The sequence below is a fragment of the Adiantum capillus-veneris genome, chromosome 14 (genome assembly GCF_014529385.1).
Source record: "Adiantum capillus-veneris isolate H3 chromosome 14, ASM1452938v2, whole genome shotgun sequence".
NCBI classification, from domain to species: domain Eukaryota; kingdom Viridiplantae; phylum Streptophyta; class Polypodiopsida; order Polypodiales; family Pteridaceae; genus Adiantum; species Adiantum capillus-veneris.
The window spans coordinates 141706146-141727735 of record NC_140944.1 but is presented as its reverse complement, the minus strand read 5'-3'; the positions used below and the strand labels follow the sequence as shown (position 1 = coordinate 141727735).

The window sequence follows — 21590 nt, the reverse complement described above, 5'->3', positions numbered from 1 at the left end:
TCTTTACCAAATTGTTGTTGGATGTCTCATTTATGTATGCAACACAAGACTAGATATTTAGTTTGCAGTCTCACAGATCAACAAAATTATGTATAGCCCAAGGTCTAAGCATTGGCAGACTGTCAAGTGGATCATTTGTTACTTGAGTGGCACTTTACATCTTGGGTTGTTTTATCCCAAGGGGGATCATTGTCACTAGATTAACATTCCTTTTCAGACTCAGATTGGGCTAGTTGTTTTGACATGCGAGTGTCCACGAGTGATTTTTGTTTCATGCTCAGTAGCATGCATATCATGGTTGAGCAAGAAGCAACCTACTGTGGCCACTTCCAGTTGTGAGATTGAGTACACGGCAGTCTTAATAGCTACGGTTGAGTGTGTATGGCTCAGACGCCTTATGGATGATTTGAATGTTGGACATGACACTGCCAACACTATCTACATTGATAGTCAGAGCACATTGGTTGTTTCAAGGAACCTAGTTTTTCATGCTCGCACAAAGCACATTGAGGTGCATCATCACTATGTCACGAAGAGACTCTCAGCAGGAGAGATTAGCTTGGCTTATGTGCCAACACAAGACCACCTTGCAGATCTTTTCACAAGGGCATTGTCTCGTGAGAAGTTTGAAGCTTTTTGCAAAGCTTTGGGCTTACTCCACATTGTGGACTGACCATGTCCTCCCAGGGCATGGGAACTTCCTATACTCTATGTGCCAACTCTCGTTCACCGCATCACTCCCAGGGAGATTTGTTACCATATACATTTGGTATTGCTGTTGTGAAGAACACACTTAGGACAGACGGGGTATTTTTTTCCTCACTAGGAGGTTTTCCCCCCGTGCATTGTATATACATCCATCATTCTAGGGCTATCTTATCTTTCCATTGCACACTAAGTAATACACTTTGTTGTGTGCCTTGAGCTTCCTTCGTCTTCTCCAGGCTATGTGTATTTTTTTGCAACCCTAATTCCAACACCCCCCTAGAGACTTTCATGGTATAGGCCCCATAGATCACGATGAACCAAATCTAGAGGATTCCCTAACTTTTGATCTAATGGCAAAGTGGTAAGCCTAGTGTGTTTCCCATATATGCAATGCTCACACAAACTAGCATCAAAATAGTCTAACACATGGATATAACCAAAACACTGCAATTGCTTCATTCCGTTGTGACTCATATGACCAAGCCGGCTATGGCACAACTCAGTAGAAAGTAGTTCAGCTACATACATAGAGTTCTGTTTCACAAAAGAGACATACAGAGAACATTATGAGCCAGATTTTTGGCCTTTGAGCATGACCAAGTTACCTTTTTTAATAATCCAGGAACCAGTCAAACACTGTAGTGTATTCAAGATCATCAAGCTATCTTGTTGAAACCAGCCTCTTAGCTTTGGCACATGTCTAACACCTTGTACCATAAACTCAGTACCATTGCACATACACAACTTTACATCTCCAAGTCCACACATCTCGAGTTGATGAGAATCACCCAGCTTAATTGAACCATGTGTAGAAGAATAATTGGAGAACCACTCCTTTATGAGGAGTAACATGAAAATTGGCACATGAGTCAATAATCCAATTTTGCGCATAGCATTCATCAAGAACTAACGCCGCCTATGGACTCAAATTAGAAGTGAAGACTAGTATATCTGATGACTACGGCACGTTAAGAACAACATCAACATATAGAGACTCAATGACATTGAGCTTCTCTATCTTCATATTGCTCTTAGGAGGTATAGAACTTAGGACAATGGATTTACCCTTCTCTCTTTACAACAAATGACAAACCTTTTTTGTGTCCCTTTTCTTGTGAAAATGGTAGCATTCAATGTTCCTTGTGTCACCTCCACGGCTCTTGCTATGTGTATACTTTACAATCCTGAGAACAATTGTGACTGTGACTACAACACAAAAGAGATTTGATGCCAGTCTCTTGACACTAGTGGAGATGATGATACATATATGGCTCGTGGAAGTAGCTAGAGAAACAATCAAAGGCAGAGAAGTGTTAAACATATCCCATGATGTAAGCAAAGAATATAGCAATAAAATGGTTTTCATTTCATCATCAAAATTAAGGCCCTTTGATGTCAACTAAGTAAAAACATTGTTAAACTCATGCAGGTGTGAACTCACACAACTACCTTCTGTTAAGATGCATAAGCTTCTTCATAAAAAACATTGTTCACTCTTAGCATTCAATGTTGAGCATAAAGACTCCACAGTTCATTGGCATAGGTTTTGTCCATAATTGTAAAGAATATAGACTCACCAAGATGCAACCTAATAGCTACCATGGCATGAGCATAAAGATCCTCCCACTGAACATCATTGTACAAATCCTCTTTGCACTCTTTCAATGGTGCTGCAAGTCTTTTGTTGATTAGGACATCAAGCATTGTTTGCTTTCATATAGTGAAATTTGTGCCATCAAGTTTCTGAATGTAGTAATCTTCTTTCTCAAAAGATCCAGCCATACTCACAAGAGCTAACTACAAGAGAGTAATGATAAGAACTTATGGCAGCGACTAAAATCACAAAAGAGTCAAATCGCAGCTAGAAACTTGGCAAAATCACTATAAAGTCAATGGAAAAGAGTGCTATACGCAAACTAGAGGACTCGTTGGAAAAATCCGACATTGTCTCCTCTGTACAGAGATCAAAATGTCAAGTGAAACACAGAAAAAAACAATGCATAAACAACAAAGACTCGCAATCGGAATGTTGATCGAGTGAAAACATTGCATACCATAAAGCTACCTATAGCCACTACAAGCATATCGTAAATCTTACTCTTGCAAGAGTGGATACAAGAAGATTGAATCTATGTCCAAGCTAACAAAAATTTATCAAATGAGAGTAAATACTTGTGTTACCATATACATGAGGTAGTGATGTGTGTGAACACACTAGGACTGCCGGGGCATTTTTTCCCTCTTTAGGAGGTCTTTTCCCCCGTGCATTGTATATACGCCCATCACTCTAGGGCTATCTATCTTTCCATTGCATACTAAGAAACACACTCTCTATTGTGTGCCTTGAGCTTCCTTCATCTTCTCCAAGCTGTGTGTGTTTCTCTGCAACCCTAATTCCAACAATTGGTATCAGAGCAGGTCATGTCCTCTTGGGCTTAGTCGCCAGCTGCTCCAGCACACGCCTACTCAGTTTCTCCGATTTCAGTGAGCTTTGGCGAGCGTTCGCAGGTCGACAAAAATTTACCAAGCTCGAAGAGCTTTCGATCTGCTCAGAATTTTGATTTGGGCTCATTTCGGCCTCCGTTTCCACTACAGGCTACTAGTACTGCACAGGCTATTTCGTCATTTTGTGCAGAATTTCTGTCAGTGCCGTTTTCTGCATAACAGGTGCCTTATAGTCTTCTACGGTTTGTGCTATATAGCACAGGTTGTTCCCGCTCCGTTTCTCCTATTTTCGGGCAGTTTTCACATCAGGTGCAGCATTTACCATGGCTGACAACAACAACACAGATGTGTTCAAGATGTTTGCTGCTGAGGAAAGGTTGGATGGAGACAACTACCCTATGTGGGCTTATATGATGCAACATGTTCTTGTGTCAAAGGGTGTCTGAACATTGTGCAGGGCATTGATGTACGTCCTAGTTCTGAGGATGTAGGCGATGTTGAGGATGTTGCAGTTCTTGCTGCAAGGATTGCAGCTGTTAGAGTTGTTTTGCCTACGGCAGAACAAGCTCGTTGGGATGTTAAGGATGCGCAGGCTCATGCATTGATTGCGTTGTCTGTGAAGCGCACCATTGTTCCTCTCACATCCGTTCAGCAAAATCTGCAAAACAGGCTTGGGATATTTTAGCAGGTCTTTATGCAAGCCGCAATGAGGCTAAAATTGCTTTGTTGCGTAAAGAGCTGGAGTCGAAGATTATGCATTAGGAAGATGATATGGACACTTTCCTTGCTAGTGTCAAGGATATCAATGAGCAGCTTATTTCTGCAGGTGAAGTCATTTCAGACAGTTCCCTTGTGCAGACTGTTCTTGATGCCTTACCAGATTCCTACCAGACTTTTGCTAGTACTTGGAGACTAATGACCCAAGGAAATCCTGAAGTTGTCAAGTTTGATGCATTATGCACATTGCTGTTGCAAGAGTCACTTTCTAGAAAAAAGAGGAGTAGGCAGCGTGCAGTTGAACAGGCTTTTATTGCTTCTCAAAGAAAGGGTGGTAACAGTAATGCAGCCACTTCTTATGGTTCTGCTGCGAGTGGCAAAAATTTTGTTCCTAATGCTTCTGCTGGCAGTACTTCGTCTGGCAATTCTGGTGATAAGGGCAAAAAGAAGATGCGTTGCCATTATTGTAAAGCCAATGATCACTTAATCAAGTCGTGTCCTAAGTTGAGGGCCAAAGAGGCTAAGAAGAAAGAGGGTGGTTCCACTGCAAATGCTGGTTCCACTACAAATGCAGCCATTGTTGAGTCTTCTCTGAAAGGAGACTGTGTTGCTGATGTTGATGCAGAATGGGCTTTTAGCGCAGAGTGCACTTACAATCCTGTTGTCCATGATGCATGCTTGTCAGTTGCTGCAGATTCACATGTGTGGTATTTTGATAGTGGTGCTACAAAGCACATTACCTCACATCGTGAATTGTTTACCTCTCTCGAGTCTGTCCCTCATGGGAATTCAGTCACTTGTGCCAACAATGCCTCTTATCCAGTTCAGGGAGTTGGAAAGATTGTGCTTACTACTACTAATGGCAGTTCTTTCACACTTGTTGATACACTTTATGTACCTGGGATCAAGAAGAATCTCTTGTCTGTATCCGCACTTGCTAGACTTAGACTTGTAGTCAAATTTGTGGATGACAGATGTACAGTTCATGATCTCAGTTTTGGTGATGAAATTGTTGCATCTGGGCTTTTGTGCCGTGGGCTGTATAAGCTCACTTTGTATGACAAGTGTGGACAAAATTTTGCAAATGCTGTTGCAGATTCAAGGGCTATTTCACATGCAAAACTTTGGCATGCACGTTTTGGTCATCAGAATTTTGCCAGTTTGCTACGTTTGCACAAATCTGATATGGTTGCTTCTTTGCCGCCTCTTGAAGCACCTGTCAAACATGTTTGTGAAGGCTGTATTTTGGGTAATATGCAGCGTTCTAAATTTCCAAAGGATGGTTCAGTTCGGGCCACATGCATGTTGCAGCTTGTGCATAGTGATGTTTGTGGGCCCATGCAAACTCTGTCCTTGGGCAATTACCTGTACTTCGTGACTTTCATTGATGATCACTCCAGGCATGCATGGGTATTTCCGCTTAAAGCGAAGTCCGAAGTTTTTATGTGCTTCAAACAATTTTTGGCTATGGCTGTACTATGGGCACCCTCCGTTCCGATCGAGGGGAGGAGTATATGTCTCATGAATTTAATGCATTTCTGGCTAGTCGTGGGATAAAACACCAATGTACAGTGCCTTATACACCTCAGCAAAATGGTGTTGCTAAGAGGAAAAACAGGTCACTAACGGAAATGGCACGATGTATGGTCAAAAGTCAAGCTTTGCCGCATTCTTTTTGGCTTGAGGCCATTATGTGTGCCACTTATGTACTTAACAGGTGTCCTACGAAAGCTTTGCAGTCTATTACTCCATATGAAGCATGGCATGATAGAAAACCTTCTATTGAGCACATGCGTGTTTTTGGCTGTTTGGCATATGCTTTGGTGCCACAAGTGCAGCGCAGAAAATTGGATGATAAGGCTGTCAAATGTATTTTTGTTGGTTATAGTGCTGAAAGCAAAGGTTACAGGTTGTATCATCCGCAAATAAAACGTATTCTGGTTTCTTGGGATGTAGTGTTTGTGGAAGATTCTGTTCAGCCCTTGCTGTCATGTACTAGAGACAGTAATGTAAGCTCACATGAAATTTATGACACTTTGTTGCCTCTTTTCAGTGGTGGAAATACGAATGTAAGTTCCAATGAGGCAAATGTATAGCCTATGGGGGTTTCTGAAAATGTTTTAGATCAGCCTATTACTGATGCAGATGTACATGATGTACTTGATGAGGAAAGGGCTGAAAATGAGCAGGCTAGAGGTATGCCAAAATGACTGGTGCACACTTTGCGTGACAGTAAATTGGATGCACCTTTGTCTAGTCGTACTCGTTCAGGCTCTCGCCATGCATCTTATGCATCCGATTGTTATGTTTTGGCTGTGTCTAGCTTACATGATGTTGAGGAGCCTCTGTCTTTTGATGAAGCACATAATTAAAAAAATTGGATGGCTGCCATGCAATCAGAATATGATGCACTTATAGAGAATGACACATGGACTTTATGTGATTTGCCTCCTGGCAAAAAGGCCATTGGTACGAAGTGGGTTTACAAGTTGAAACGCAAACCGGATGGTGAGATCGATCGCCATAAGGCTCGACTTGTTGCAAAGGGTTATGCACAACAAAAAGGCATAGATTATGAAGAGACTTTTGCTCCCACTTGTCGTATGACTACTGTGCATTTTCTATGTGCATTGGCAACTCATTTTGGTTGGGATGTACATCAATCAGACATTGTTACTGCTTTCTTGAATGGTGAAATATTTGAGGAAGTTTATGTAACGCAGCCTCGCGGTTTTGTCATAAAAGGACAAGAGGACAAAGTGTGCAAATGTAACAAGGCTTTGTATGGGTTGAAGCAATCTCCTCGTGCTTGGTATGAGAAAGCTGACACTCATTTGGTCAAACAAGGCTTTCGTAACAGTCCAACAGAAAGCACATTGTATGTAAAGCGTGAGGGTGATGTACTTCTCATTGTGGTTCTTTATGTTGATGATTTGCTAATCACTGGACCAAATGAGAGACACATTGCTGAATTTAAGGCTGATTTGAATGCTACTTTCAAGATGAAAGATTTGGGGCTGTTGCATCATTACTTGGGTATACAGTTTAAGCAGTGTGATGGTGGTATTGCCTTGTGTCAGAAAAGTTACATAGAGACATTGCTATGTAAGTTTGGACTTGAGGATTGCAAACCTATTGCCACTCCCATGGAAACATGTTCGAAGTTGAGTCTACATGATGCTGGCGATCCTGCTGATGTCACTCTTTACCAAACTGCTGTTGGCTGCCTCATTTATGTATGCAACACGAGGCCGGATATTCAGTTTGCAGTCTCACAGGTCAGCAGATTTATGCATAGCCCAGGGTCTAAGCATTGGCAGGCTGTCAAGAGAATTTTCCGCTACCTTAGTGGCACTTTACATCTTGGCTTATTTTATCCCAAGGGGGGATCATTGCCGCCAGACTTACATGCTTTTTCGGACTCAGATTGGGCTGGTTGTTTTGACACGAGAGTGTCCACAAGTGGTTTTTGTTTCATGCTTGGCAGTTCATGTATATCATGGTTGAGCAAGAAGCAACCTACTGTGGCCACTTCGAGTTGTGAGGCTGAGTACAGGGCAGTCTTCACAGCTACGGTTGAGTGTGTATGGCTCAGACGCCTTATGGCTGATTTGGGTGTTGGACAAGACACTGCCAACACTATCTACACTGACAGTCAGAGCGCATTGACAGTTGCAAGGAACCTAGTTTTTCATGCTCCCACAAAGCACATTGAGGCGCATTACCACTATGTCAGAGAGAGGCTCTCAGCAGGAGAGATCAGCTTGGCTTATGTGCCGACACAGGACAACCTTGCAGATCTTTTCACAAAGGCATTGTCTCGTGAGAAGCTTGAAGCTTTCCGCAAAGCTTTGGGCTTACTCCCCTTTGTGGACTGATCCTGTCCTCAGGGCATGGCACTTCCCTTTACTCATGTGCCAGCTCTCGTTCACCGCATCACTCCAGGGGGGATTTGTTACCATAGACATGTGGTAGTGATGTGTGTGAACACACTAGGACCGCCGGGGCATTTTTTCCCTCTTTAGGAGGTTTTTTCCCCCGTGCATTGTATATACGCCCATCACTCTAGGGCTATCTATCTTTCCATTGCATACTAAGAAACACACTCTCTATTGTGTGCCTTGAGATTCCTTCGTCTTCTCCAAGCTGTGTGTGTTTCTCTGCAACCCTAATTCCAACAACTTGATCACTATCAGAGTGGGAGTAGATCAACCAATATACCATCATAGAATAAGACTACAAATACATGCAATATATGGTGAGAATTTAGAGAAAATTAGAAAGAACAAATCTCAACCATAAAAATCTGCATCCAAGATGCTAGAGTGAGAGATAATTTTGACCACTACAAATTGCTCAATATAGATAGAGTGTCGTAAATGCTGACAATGGCTCACAAAAGCGTACAATGATAGGAACTACATGTAACATACATACACATCAAAAGTTGTTATTAAATGTACTAGGACATGTGCTCAAATCAGTGCCATGTGATGCAAACAATATCTATGGGGATACACACTCTCAACGGAGCTCAAATCACACTCCTTAGTGCCATATACACAAAAACTATATGGATAAACTTCCCACACCTGTGAGCTACTGTAAAACCATAACCTGCCAAATAGTTATTTACAAATTTGTAATTTGTAGATAATTTGTCAAGAGCTATGAGAGACAGCTATGCTAGAGCAAGTTAAATCACAAATGTCATACATCATAGCCATAAGAAAAATATAAAGGGTAATGCAAATCTGGTCCCAAAATGCATGGAAAGCTCAATACATCCATGCGCATACAAAAGTTGTTACAGTGTTACACAGTACAACATATAACTCCACTATGTGTGTGTGTGCATGTGTGTGTCCTCAAGCCCTTCAATATGAAGATGAGATTAAGCAATATCTTTTTCTCTCTACACTCTCTTTCCTCTCTTACTCAACTCGAATACACAATCAGTCCTGGGAAAACAACCTCTATTGTTTTCAATTTTAGACATATTAGCACTTCGCAAAGAGATCTCCGTTTTGATAAAAAGAAAATTTGAATTCGAGCTTTCTAGCTCGAGTTCTTAGCAAAACCATGACCTACTATCAATCTGTCCTAAACTCAGCAACTTGCTTTTCTCTCTCATTGAGCTTACATGGAGCTCAATCTCTCTCCTCTTGTGTTGTGGCTTGTGGAGTTCGGCCCCCTGCCACCTTGATACGTGAGCTCAATGTGCCAAGATCACAATGCCTCCATAACCATGGAGGCCCCGAGATTTGATCTGTTGCCGATGTGAAGCTTGCCAAGAAGAGGGAAACATCAGGAGAGGAGTAGCACCACAAGCGTCGGGTCTTATATCACTTGTAGAGTGACGGTGCATGCAGAATGTGAGAGAGAAGAAGAGGAATGCACAAACTATTGGTGGAGCTCTCAATCAATATTGGAATACCTCAGTTCTTCATATTGTTGTATATGATCAAAAGAATAGATAATCGGCCAGTTGGCTTGAACCCTAACAAGATCCTTAAAATCCAACATGGTATCAGATTGTGAGCTTTAAGGAGATTACTTAATCTCTAAATATCACTTCTAGCATGACTTTTAGAGCCTCTCCTCCATTTGCATCAACACAAGCTCGAAGTTCTCTCTTCTTCACAGTGCATTAATCTTATATTATCACTTTAAACAATTATTTAGTTCTTTGTTAAAATAACTATAATGAAGATTGGTCTTGCTCATGGGTATTCGAATCTATTATCTCCTTACTTATGCTACTATTTTTTTTAAAGAAGTTAAAAAACAAGTGCTTATTGGTTGTTTTATTTGAAAGGAGGTGAAGGGTTAGGTAATCATCAATGGTGTCATCAAACAACTTGTCACCTTCTTTGAATCTCAAAATGCATATATCTCTCCAAGTAGTTTGCATCTCATCATACAAATCACTTACTACCGTACGAGTGAGTTAGCAGTTGGGGTTCTCCTGGAGGCAAATTTTGGAAAAATATGATATCATTTGGGATTTCCATCATTAATAGCCTCAATGCATGCGTTTAACTAAAAACCAAACTTTTTTTTGTTTTAAATAATATCTTATTTCTAAAGTGGAGTTTTAAAAGGCTATATAACTTTTGTTTGGCACAATGATTTTAGTCTACCTATTCATGCATCCACACAAGATGAAGCGAATCATCTAAGGCTTATGCGTGATGAGGTGGGGGATCATGACATCATGGTGAAAGTTGAAGAAATCACCCTCTCATTGTAGGGATGCCTTTTGGGTTATAGTGCATGCATAACTGCTGATTGGGATACATGTGGATTGCCACATGATTAAGCAACACAAAGGCTCCAAGTGGGATAAAGAGAGTATATAGGGATACTCTACAAATGTGCATCAAGGCAGGGTTCTCCCAAGGGTTATAGGACATAGCCCATGCCCAACATATTGTAGTAGTGTAGTTAGTTATCCGCATCACAAAACCAATTGAGTTACTTGCAACTAGAAAAAGTGGGCTACTTATGCTCGCCTTATACTATTTGAGAGAAGAGCCATTTATATGCATGCAATATTTAGGGTGCAAGATTCAAGTAATTGTAATTTACTACAATACAAAAATAATTCCCCACTTTTAACACCTCAACACAATCAAACTTTGGAGATAAGGTGGAGAGACAACCAAAACATAGAGTACCAAAAAGAAATTTAAAAAATTGGAGATAAGGTGGGGAGACTATCAAAAAATAGAGTACCACAAAAACACCCCCTCAAAGAGGCCTCAAAACATTCTCATCCAAGTGAGGATACCAAGAAAGAAAGGCTAAAACTATACGCATGTCTCCCTTGTTTCTCTCAAAGGTTTATATATGTATCATCATCTCAATACAAGTATATTGACACGATACAAAGTGCAGAAGGCTAGCATAATATACTTATTGATGAAGTGTAGCATGCCTTATGCTAGATGTAAAATAATGGTTTAGCATAATATACAACCAAGAAAAAACTCCTTGACTTATTCACAAAGTGTAACATGCCCTATATTAGATGTAATACAGTGGTTTTGATTTAGTGTTGTAAATTCTTAGGAGACTCCTAGTTGAGAGGCTCCTTACTACTTCAAGGGCAAGATCTAATCTTGAAATCATTGTCTTGCATCTCTCTCACAAAGTTTTTTGCCATAGGGTGCCATATTGCTGCAAGTGTGAGGCTAGGGATGGCCTAGTCAAGCGTGGCTCAACCTGAAGACCAAGGGGTGCTCCCCTCAAGTCTTGTCATTATCTTATCCACTAGCTCAAATGGGCTCATGTGCTCATGTATCAAAACATCAATACGTTCACCTCAAGTTTTCAAGAAATTGGAGCTCAATTAGAAGAGGTGAGTTCCATCTAGTAACTTATGAAAAGTTCTCTATATCATGTGTTCAAGAGATGATTAAAAATACCCCTATACCCCCTTTTTTACATTGAGGGTGTCGTTTTAAAAAAATTACCCCCCTCTTATGTATACATAAAGTATACATTTTTCAAGTATATGTAATAATCTCTAAGATACCCCTATGAATGATGGTACAAGTTTTAAAGATTGGCCGTCTCAAGGGATGAATGATGTGCACATTGAGTGATGACGAGATCTCTTAAATTCACAAATAAGCTTTTCTCCAAATACCTCTCAAACTAGTTAAAATCTACTTTGCTAATTGTTGGACTTGTAAAACATTTTCAGTCAATGAAAATGTATAGTAGAGCCCTAAATAGATACATTTTCCAGGGTTGGCATCAAGAATTTCATCTAGTTGGGAGCACCACCTTTACTATTTGATTTGATCAAAGATTTATTCATCGATTAGATATCAAACCATATGCATCAATAACTAGGTAATGCACTAATTAGGAATGCTAATCTAAAAGCATACAATGATATATGAGAGCATATGTGAATCTAGTACCAATTGTTAAGAGATTTCTATAGGACAACCTCCACCATATCACATGCCTAGGACATATATCTTAGTAGTACAATGTGCCCCCACACGCACACCCTACCCTAGCTAAAAACCCTCTCTCTCTCTCTCTCTCTCTCTCTCTCTCTCTCTCTCTCTCTCTCTCTCTCTCTTTTGAGGTCTTGTTTGCAAGGATTGTTGATATATAGGTCTTGAGGTTTCGTGGGATTGTTCCTATGTCTTTGAATATTTCTTACTCCTACGATATTACAATATATTTTTTTCTCGTGTGTGTGTGTGTGTGTGTGTGTGTGTGTGTGTGTGTGAGAGAGAGAGAGAGAGAGAGAGAGAGAGAGAGAGAGAGAGAGAGAGAGAGAGAGAGAGAGAGAAGACAAGGCTATGGGAGGCACATTCCCAAGGAATGAGCTTTTAAGACAAGGGTTGTATATATGAGAGGAATATATATAGACTGGGTACACATGGTAATATGCTTCTCTCCACCTCAATGTTCTTGGAACATGACTCAAGGGGGGCTTAAGCAAGTCGGGCTCAAGGAGCCCTTTAGTTGCTAACGGTCAAGGCTATCAATACGATCACTTCTAAACAGGTTATCAATAATAATCAAGGATATGGATAGCATCACTTCTAAGCAGGATTGAGATGATACTTTTTGCACCTTCTTGCCCTTTTGGGTTGATAAAATCAAATTCATGTAAGTGCATGTACAAGACATCTCCATTGTTATGACATTCAACAAGACTGAGGGCCATGTGTATGAAGGGCCATGGGTCTTTACATGAGCATGAATGCTTAAGTTGGACATTCAATGAGAAAAGCACCTTCCATGGTGTACAATGTTTGGAAATATAGTCCTTTGAAGCACCAAACATAGGTGCTAAATAGATTTAATCATTGCAACAAGGAATATGACTTATCATTCTAGGCTTTGGAATGTCCATAGTCACAGTCCAAGGGGATTGTAGCAAGCTATCTTCCTCTTGGAAAAAGGGGATGATTTTTATTGTGCAAGGATGCTTGAGAGATGCACTCAAGCCTTTTTTTATGCTCTCAAAATTTTCAAAATTTCATGGTTCTCTCCCTATTAAGGATTTAGAGAGAATTGTTTGCGGCAGTTTGTGTGATACTTATGTGTGTGGCATGCAACAAGTTCTTCACACTAGAGGAGTAGAACTTTTAGATTATACATTAGGAATTTTTGTCGTTTGTAAATCATGAGATATTTCTTGCTTGTGAGATGAGGGGAAGGTCTATGGTGTAACCATCAATTAAGGGACCATATTTATTTGTGCAACTTTGTATACTATGAAAAGCTCACTATGTGATAAGGAACATGGTCTGTAGTAAGAATGTGTTATGGCTAAGGTAAGCCATAACTACCCTTGTTGTGTCTTACCTTGAGGCTCTTGAAGCAAGGCACAATGGCTGATCTAAGGAAGTTCTTTGCTCACAGGCCACAAATTAACTCACTCACTCTAACGTAGTCTCATACACAAGTAAATTGGGTAGTTCACATGGCTAGAACATTGTGACTAATTTCGTACACCTAGAGCTAGTCAAAGAGTTCAAAAAATGCATTTTTAGGATGAGGCTACTGAATAGATGCTATTGGCAAACCTCCAACCACTTAATCAATTGGAGTAAATTTATGAGTCAAGTTAGTGACTAGCCTGACTTATACAAAGGTGGATAGAAAGCTTTTTGGGCTAGATGCCAACAAATATTGATTTTGATTTTCTAAGAATCTTGGTGCATAAAGGGTTGTACCACCATGTTGAGAACCAAAACAACACATGGGTGCTTCCTATGATTGGGGGGGGGGGGGGGGGGGGGGGGGGGGGGGGGGGATTACTAGCTTCAAAGACTACCTATATCTAATGAGAGGCTCACACAAAATCTTCCTTCAACTAAGGGACCAATCCCACAATGAACGAAGACAGTTTCAAGCAAAGGGGACATACACACTTCAAGTGACATCTAATCACCTAAAATATAAGAAAATAAAGAAAACCTCTCAGCCTTTGATCTCTCTCTCTCTCTCTCTCTCTCTCTCTCTCTCTCTCTCTCTCTCCCCCAGCTTAAGTTAATGCAGCCAAGCATAACTTAAAGTCATGTGTACTGTCATTATCACTTTATGGAGATGATATAGTGCTTTTGTTTTCTATGAGGAGACAGGCGTTGGCCTTTGAGAGTCTCCAAGAGCTAAGCCCTCTCCATCAAGCAGCATGGGGAAGAAGACTATTGAGAAAGTTAAGGCTAAGGGATTCCTTACTTGGCAGACCAAGCTTAGGGGGTATTTAATTAAAAAAACATTGGGAAGTTGTAAAAGCACCCCTAGAGAAACAATGGCACGCAAATCACATCATCATCTTGGTGTCTATGCTGTATATTTTTTATGAAATGGAGTCATCTAGAGTACAAGGGCCACTTATATGTTTCTTATGAAGTCGTGATGGAGTCATCTAGAGTAGGGGGGGCAATTATGGAACGAGGCCCAATAGAAGCACACAAGCATGGCACAATGATGCACCGGTAGCTCCATAAGTTCACAACAAGCGATAGCTAACATGTCTCATGCATCCTCAATCAGAAACCAGAAATGGTGTTCTTCTAGTTGCCCTCCTCTTTTACAAAACAGTGGTAGAAAAATTTTCCGTGGTAGCATCTATTTACCCTTGCGAAGAGATTTCCATAGGCGGTGCTCAAAAGTTTCCATAATATTTCCAAAAGGGAAAATTACCAAAATACCCCTCTAATTTGTAGAAATTCCCAAAATACCCCTCAAATTTCAAAAATTCCCAAAATACCCCCGATATTTTGTCATAAATTCCCAAAATGCCCTTCAAATTTTCCAATTTTTCCAAAATACCCCTGGTTGTGAGAGTAAATTTCTCGAAAAATAAATTTTTTTATAGGTCTTCACAAGAAGAGTGATTTCTATCGTACAAGATGCTAAAACTACAATTTAAGTTGGTTATGTAGGCTTTGGAGATGAATTGCTTCATTATTTTTAGACATAATTGCCTTTTTTGCGATCGTAACTGGTGACAAATTACATGCTGAGCACTCAAAAATGGATCTCAATTGTCAAAAACGAATGAAGATTAAAAATTCTTGAACAATCCAACCAAAATAGATACAAGGGTATTTTGAGAATTTTTGAAATTTGAGGGGTATTTTGGTAATTTTCCCTTTCCAAAATGATAAATAGTATTAGTCCCTTTAACCTACCTACTTCCAATGCTACATCAGCTTAACCCTTTCACCAAGGTTCTTACCATTTGCTATTATGTTCGTTGTCTACAAGACAAATTCAAGGACTCCGTACAGGTATTCAAGGTTAAGTGGGATTTCCTTGGTCTATATACAAATTTGGATTTAAAAGGTTTTTCTATGAAATTCTACTGCCGAGGAAAATCCTTACAATGGGAAAACCCATCTTTTTTATTTTTCCTTTTCAGAGTAATCAGTTTTTATGCGCTACAAGCAATTAGGTCTCCCCAATCTCAGAAAAATAAAAATTCATTCAAAACATATTAAGTGCATAAGTGAAGGCTGAGTTTAGGAAATGAAAAGACAAATGAAGGTGGAAAGTCAAAAGACAAATGAAGATGGAAAGTTAAAAGACCTTTTGTGTCCATATAAATAGGTGTTTCTCTACTCTTTCATTTTTCCTTTAGTATTTTCTTCTAAGTTCTCTTTAGCGTGTCTCTCTCTCTCTCTCTCTCTCTCTCTCTCTCTCTCTCAATGTTGTATTCATCTTTCTTAGGTAATATTGTTGCAAATATGCACCCTCAAGAATAAGATAGGCCTTCTCATTTAATTTAGAAATGGCCTTTATCAAGGGGTTCCAAAATGAACTCTTTCTCTCTCTCTCTCTCTCTCTCTCTCTCTCTCTCTCTCTGTGCAACAATGCGTCCCTTGTTCTTCTATTCTATCTTGCGCTCAAGTAAAGGAGTTCTTAGTCATCACTCTTCTCTCTTGCGTTCAAGTGAAGGACCATCCCGAGCCTTCATTTCGTAGTGCTTGGTCTCCTCTTCTACATTGGCTTATGCTTCCTATTGTCCTCTTTCATCCATGTCTCGTTCATTGCCGAGCTATGGTCTTGTTTGCAATCCTTGTGGTGTGCATTTTTCGTGTCTATTGCATGCGGTCTCATCACTACTCGTCTCACAATGCTACGGCTCTTCAAGAGCTTAATAGTTGTAGGAAATGAGTAGTGAGCTTGTCATTTGGTAGGGAAGAATAAGGAAGCAAGGGGATTTGCAGAGAGCGTTGTAGAGTCATCGGCCATGTTTGTAGGGAAGGTGTGATTAGTACTTCAGAGGACTGTTGAGGACCATAGGTTAAGTTACAAAAGCCACGTGGGATCTGCGAATTAAACTTCTCACTCTCACTAGCTATGAGCAAGTAGGTATTACCGGTTGGCGTAAATTCTGAAAAAGATGAGATTCACAAAAGATTCCTTACAAAGGGGAATGGGAGGTGTCGTTGTTGGACGTCGAAGTTTTCAGAGAAAACGTCTAACGAGGGGGAGACGCGAGGCGACATCGGCAAGGGCGACGGCCGCACAAGGGAGTTGCCGAAAGGTAGTGCCACCAAGTGGGCGTTATGAAAGTGTCGGGGGAAGTGGATAGATACGTGTGTGAATTAGGTTATTGTGTGATCACGCGGTATTTGGTGCAATAACTTCAATGAAAAGAAACGGTAAATTTTGGAGTGGTCGACTCCACGTTTACCACGGATAGACTTTAACTATGTCAGTGCGTCTGCCCAATTTTATAGTGTGAAGTAGCTTATTGTGTGATCACGGGGTATTTGGTACGATAACTTTAATGAAAAGAAAACGGCAATGGTCGATTCCAAGTTTACCGCGGATAGACTTTAACTTTGTCTTTGCGTCTGCCCAATTTCTCAACAGACAAAATAAAACGTGCGGGAAATAAGAGAGGAATGGCGTACCTGCAGGATCGGAAAGTGGGACTTGGGAGCTTCCAGCTGGAGGGAGCGGAGAAGGAGCAGCTGCGCCAGGTGGGGGCAGCGATTCCAGGAAGTTGTAAGCCTCGTAGCGATAGTCGCAGCTGGCCAGGAGCTGGCGCTCGCCCAGTGCGGAGCCGCATCCGATGCTGTTGTAGGAGTAGCGAACAAGGCATTGCGAGCATTCCGACTGGCTGAGATAGCCCAGACATTGCGCCGCCGCATACATGCCACTTGCGGTCGCAGAGGCCCAGTACCCTCCCTGCTTTGGAGCCTCGCTCGTCACCTTCTCCATCAGGTCGGCGATGGTGCTCAACGTTGTCGCGTCGCTCGTTTTGGCCGTGTTGCACAAGGTCACCATGATGGCGGTGTCCAGCTCGAAGAACGACTGGTTGTCGTAGCGCAGGAAGCAGCCGTCCACACGGATCCGCGCTCCGACCGACGTCGGGCACGCCTCGGGCAGGCTGATGGTGATATTCTGCACACACTCTCCGCATGTCTGAGCAGAGAGATCGCCCCTGCATTGGAAGGCGGCGTACAGCCCATCCGTCCCTGTGGCTGTACTGATGGCATACTTGCTGCCTTGCGCTGACTGGCTGGTGAAATTGCGCAGAGCTGCGCTTAAATTGCGCGTGAAGGTGGTGCTGAGAGAGGAGGTGGTATTTCTCGAGCACATCAGGTAGTTTACATACGCGGCAACATCCTGCTGCATAGACAAGGAAGGAAAGAGGAGGAGGAGGAGGAGGAGGAGGAGGAGGGAGCGCCTCCATGGCAAAGCCAGCGCCATGCCCACTAGCTAAAGGGATTCAGGACTTCTCAAAGTGAAGGCTACTTGATCCAGCTTCAGAGGCTGGCCCCTCTTTGAACAACCGCTGAATTCCAATTTTGACCAGGTTGTCCTCTTTTCAATTCGAGAAAATTCAACGCATATATAACACATGAGCATGGTAGATGGGATCAAAAGGCCCTTTTTCAAAAACTTGGCAAACCTACATATGTGAAACAGTAGAGGTAAATTGACAAAATTTTGAAGGTTTTTACACCAAATTATACTAATTTTTTCAAAATTTTGTAGGTTTTCTCACCTTCAAATATAAAATTTAGAGGTAAACTTCAAAAGTTGTAGGTGGGATTACACTAAACCTAGGTTTTTTTCGAGCATTGAATCTAAGGCTCTGACATTAATCGAGCATCAAAGATATTGTTGTGGAAGTAAACTTGGGTACAAAAGTTTACTTCCTCCCCTTGAGATACTTACAACTTGCGAACGATGTTTGTGGCGATGTGGATAGGTCGCATCGCTCTCATCCCTTAAGTTGTGGGCTTAGTCCTTTGACGGGGTGGGGTGGGGGGACAAAGGGAGGGAAGTAAACTCGATGGATACCCAAGTTTACATTTTCTCAAGTTTACTTTGTTCGAGATCTACAATGCTCAATCATCCCATCGTAGATCCCATCTCCTCCCATGTCCATAAAGTTGAGAAGTCACATTGGCATTCTAAAACACCACATGGGAAGCTTTTAAATCATGAAAGGACCCATTGACAAACTTAAAAAGGCACAGGCATTGTGCTCGTTCGCAAGGTGGAGGAGAGAGAGAGAGAGAGAGAGAGAGAGAGAGTGTGTGAGAAAGTGACAGTGTATTGATGTGTGTAGGTGGGAGTGTGTGTGTTTAGATTTGGCCAACAGGGTGTAGTTAAGAGGAGGAGATAGAGAAGACAAGAGGGATGAGAGAGATAGAGAGTGCGTGTGTGTGTGAAATCGGTGCCAACAAAGAGAGAGGGAGGGAGGGAGTTTATGTAGAGCATAGGTCTCCCCATGTGGGCAATCACTAGCCCCTTATCCCCTCTCCCCCCCCCCCCCCCCCCCCCCCCCCCCCCCCCCCCCCCCCCCCCCCCCCCCCCCCCCCCAAAGACCCTCCTATATATATATATATATCTTTGTTGTGTATAGCCCTGTTTTTGGCCTAAAAAGGTAGGTGCCATATCCACCTCTCCAAAAAGGAATATCAAAACCAAACCTAAACATAAATAATCTCTTCCATACACGTGCCATATACCCACAATTCATCGGACGACCATAATTTGCACCAAAGACCTTCACTTACCTCTATGGCTCTATGCAGGTCAAAAACTAAAGAATCATTCCTGTTCGCAATCTTTCTGAGAATCTACTAAACATTGCATCTATGTCCTCATGTGTATGACCCACCGTTAAGAATCCCAAATGTACGGTTTTGAAAACTCCTTTTGCTACTAACAAGGATAAGTATGCAAATAAATATCGATTTTTATTCTCTCCTGCACAATTATCTAACTGCAGCAAAAGATTCTTAGGCAATTTTTGAAATACAGGAGTGGATATGGTATCCACAACACATTGAGAGGAAGTTGATTGTATATGTACAATCTCTTCATTACATCCTTGGATGGCCAACGGTGGTGTCATTGTTGATGCATTCCTCTCACGCTCTTGCTTCATTTTGTTTCGGAGGTCTAGTGCTCTCCTTTAGTTCAATGCATTGAATAACATTACATTGTTGCGTGGCATACCGTCATGGCATAAATCTCTTAGTCCATGTTTTTCTGTTCTTTCCAGATTCTGTAAGCATAATGCAAGGGAACCAATTGTAGCATTGGGATCTGAAGGCCATAGACTATTAAGTGAGAAGTAACCATACATTCCATGACCATGTCCATGTGTTATCACACCTGTTAATGATACTTGTAATTGATATGCATTCGCATAATCTTTTGAGTTTACACGCAACCTAGGTATTGCTGTCTTTTTTTGATCCATTTTATCATGTATAATGCATAAATACTTATCCTTTTGCAACTGGGAGAACTTACGCCAGGTGTAGTACACATTCCTACAACTTTGTTGTTGCAACATGTGAATTCGACGTTCATCCTTCAAACGTGCAATCATCTCGTCATCCTTTGTTGACTCTAGTTGAGACTTTATCCGACTATACACAACACATTTGGAGAACTCACTTATTTTTGACAATGTCACATTAGCAAACTCTGTATTCCAAATCCTATTGAATGTTGTGCTAGACATTGGCTTGAGACTCATACTATCAAGTGTTTTATTGACATCATGTAAAATGTCTACTTGCTTGTACGTGTTTGGTATTGCAAGCAAAGTTTTCCTAGTACCATCTTCCATGGTTCTACTCTTATGTGGCATTCTCTCCGAGTTTTTATCAACCAAAGAGCGCATCAATGCCCTTCCCATTTCTGTATGGTCTCTTCCTTTTCTCATGACACCATCATTACCATGCACTGAGCGTCTAACCCCATTCTCAAAATGTTCAGGGTAACGATAAAATGAAGTTTTTGGAATGCCATGAATTTTGTACCAAGCTCTACTGCAAACCTCACTGCCATTAAAAGAAAACACATAGCATGTCTTTGTAGTTGTTTTGTTCTCATGCCATGCAGTCAACATTGTATCATACACATAGTTTGTTCTATTTTGCAAACTCTGTCCCCAAAAATTCATTGCGAATAGCCATGACCTTATCTCGATTGGCATATTGACAACACCTTTTGGAACAACAATCTATGGTTGAAACAAGCTGGACAGATGCTAGAGATGCTTGATTGGATCTCTTAGAAGCTTTCACTGACATTTTTGGCTTCCTATTTACAAAGCAATATTTCCACTTTTTTGAAATAGGCTCTACTAAATAAGCTGATTCAATGCATGTGTCTTGTAACGCATGCATAGCATGTAGATCCTCATAGCATAACAATTCTTTTCCATCCATAGTTGTCACTCTCTTGATAGGCCAACAAACTAGATTAATGCTGCATACACTAGCTTTTGCAGAAATAGTAGCCTCATCTGCATAGGATGTTTCGATACCAATACCAATGTTATCTTCACCTAGCTCACCAAAGTTTACAGAGTCAAACGGACACACATACATGACAACCCCTTCGGCTACTACATGTGTTTTGCTTTCATCCCAAAGTTGAACCCTCTTATCCTTCCAAACCTCTGTGTAGATCATTCCATTACATTGTGCATCCAATGCTCCTTCTGCTTTGTCAGCCTCATGCATAGAAGCCCCTTTGTACTGCATCTCATCTATATGTTGCAACCACCCACTACTCCATTTCACAATAGTATGAAAAGCATCTCCCATTGTCAATGCATCCATTGTTGGAAAAGGGATGAGTGCTTTCTTTTCAAAACACAAATCAACTGACACCCATATATTGCCTTCCCCAATAAGCATGCCAGAACAATATGCACTTGGATTTATTTCAAATACAGTCCCAATGGCAACCTTTTGTGTCGCTACAAACATGCACACTCTATCACCACGATTGAAATTAGCCATACCTGCAAGATTTGCAAGAATATTTGTTAAACAAACCGCTTGCAGAGTATATTGATTTATGTAGCATAAAGCATAACAAGTATGTATGTAGGTGTTTCATGAGAAGCACCCTGTGGCCTGAAGGTCATAGGGTTCCCTCTATGCTACTAAGAATCTCTTTGTGCTCTATGCTCTATCGTCTATGCTCTATGATCTATATTGACTTCCTATGGCCCCTAGACCACAAGGTGCCCTCATTGTTTCCAAAAAACCCTCATTGTTTTGCTATGGCCCCAGGGCCATAGCTCTCTATGCTGGTATAAAGCACTATTTGCTCTATATTAGCTCCCTAAGGCCTGAAGGCCATAGGGTTGTCCTCAAGATCACCTCACGGAGTTTCATGTCAAGTATATATACATCCTATGGCCTTAGGGCCATAAGGAGTTTCATGTCAAGTATATA

General features: G+C 41.2%; 1 protein-coding gene across 2 annotated transcripts in view; it reads right to left on the bottom strand.

The window, feature by feature from the left end:
• LOC147443264 (cysteine-rich receptor-like protein kinase 2) overlaps window positions 1-17640 on the bottom strand; it is a 91396-nt gene extending 73756 nt beyond the window's left edge. The window contains exon 1 of one of the 2 annotated variants that reach the window (XM_086529174.1): window positions 16779-17640. In XM_086529174.1, coding sequence (XP_086385300.1) covers window positions 16779-17580 — 802 coding nt within the window. In that variant the 5' untranslated portion in view covers window positions 17581-17640. The remainder of the gene's footprint in view (window positions 1-16778) is intronic. The other variant, XM_086529173.1, reaches the window with a different exon arrangement.
• Window positions 17641-21590: the final 3950 nt, after the last annotated feature.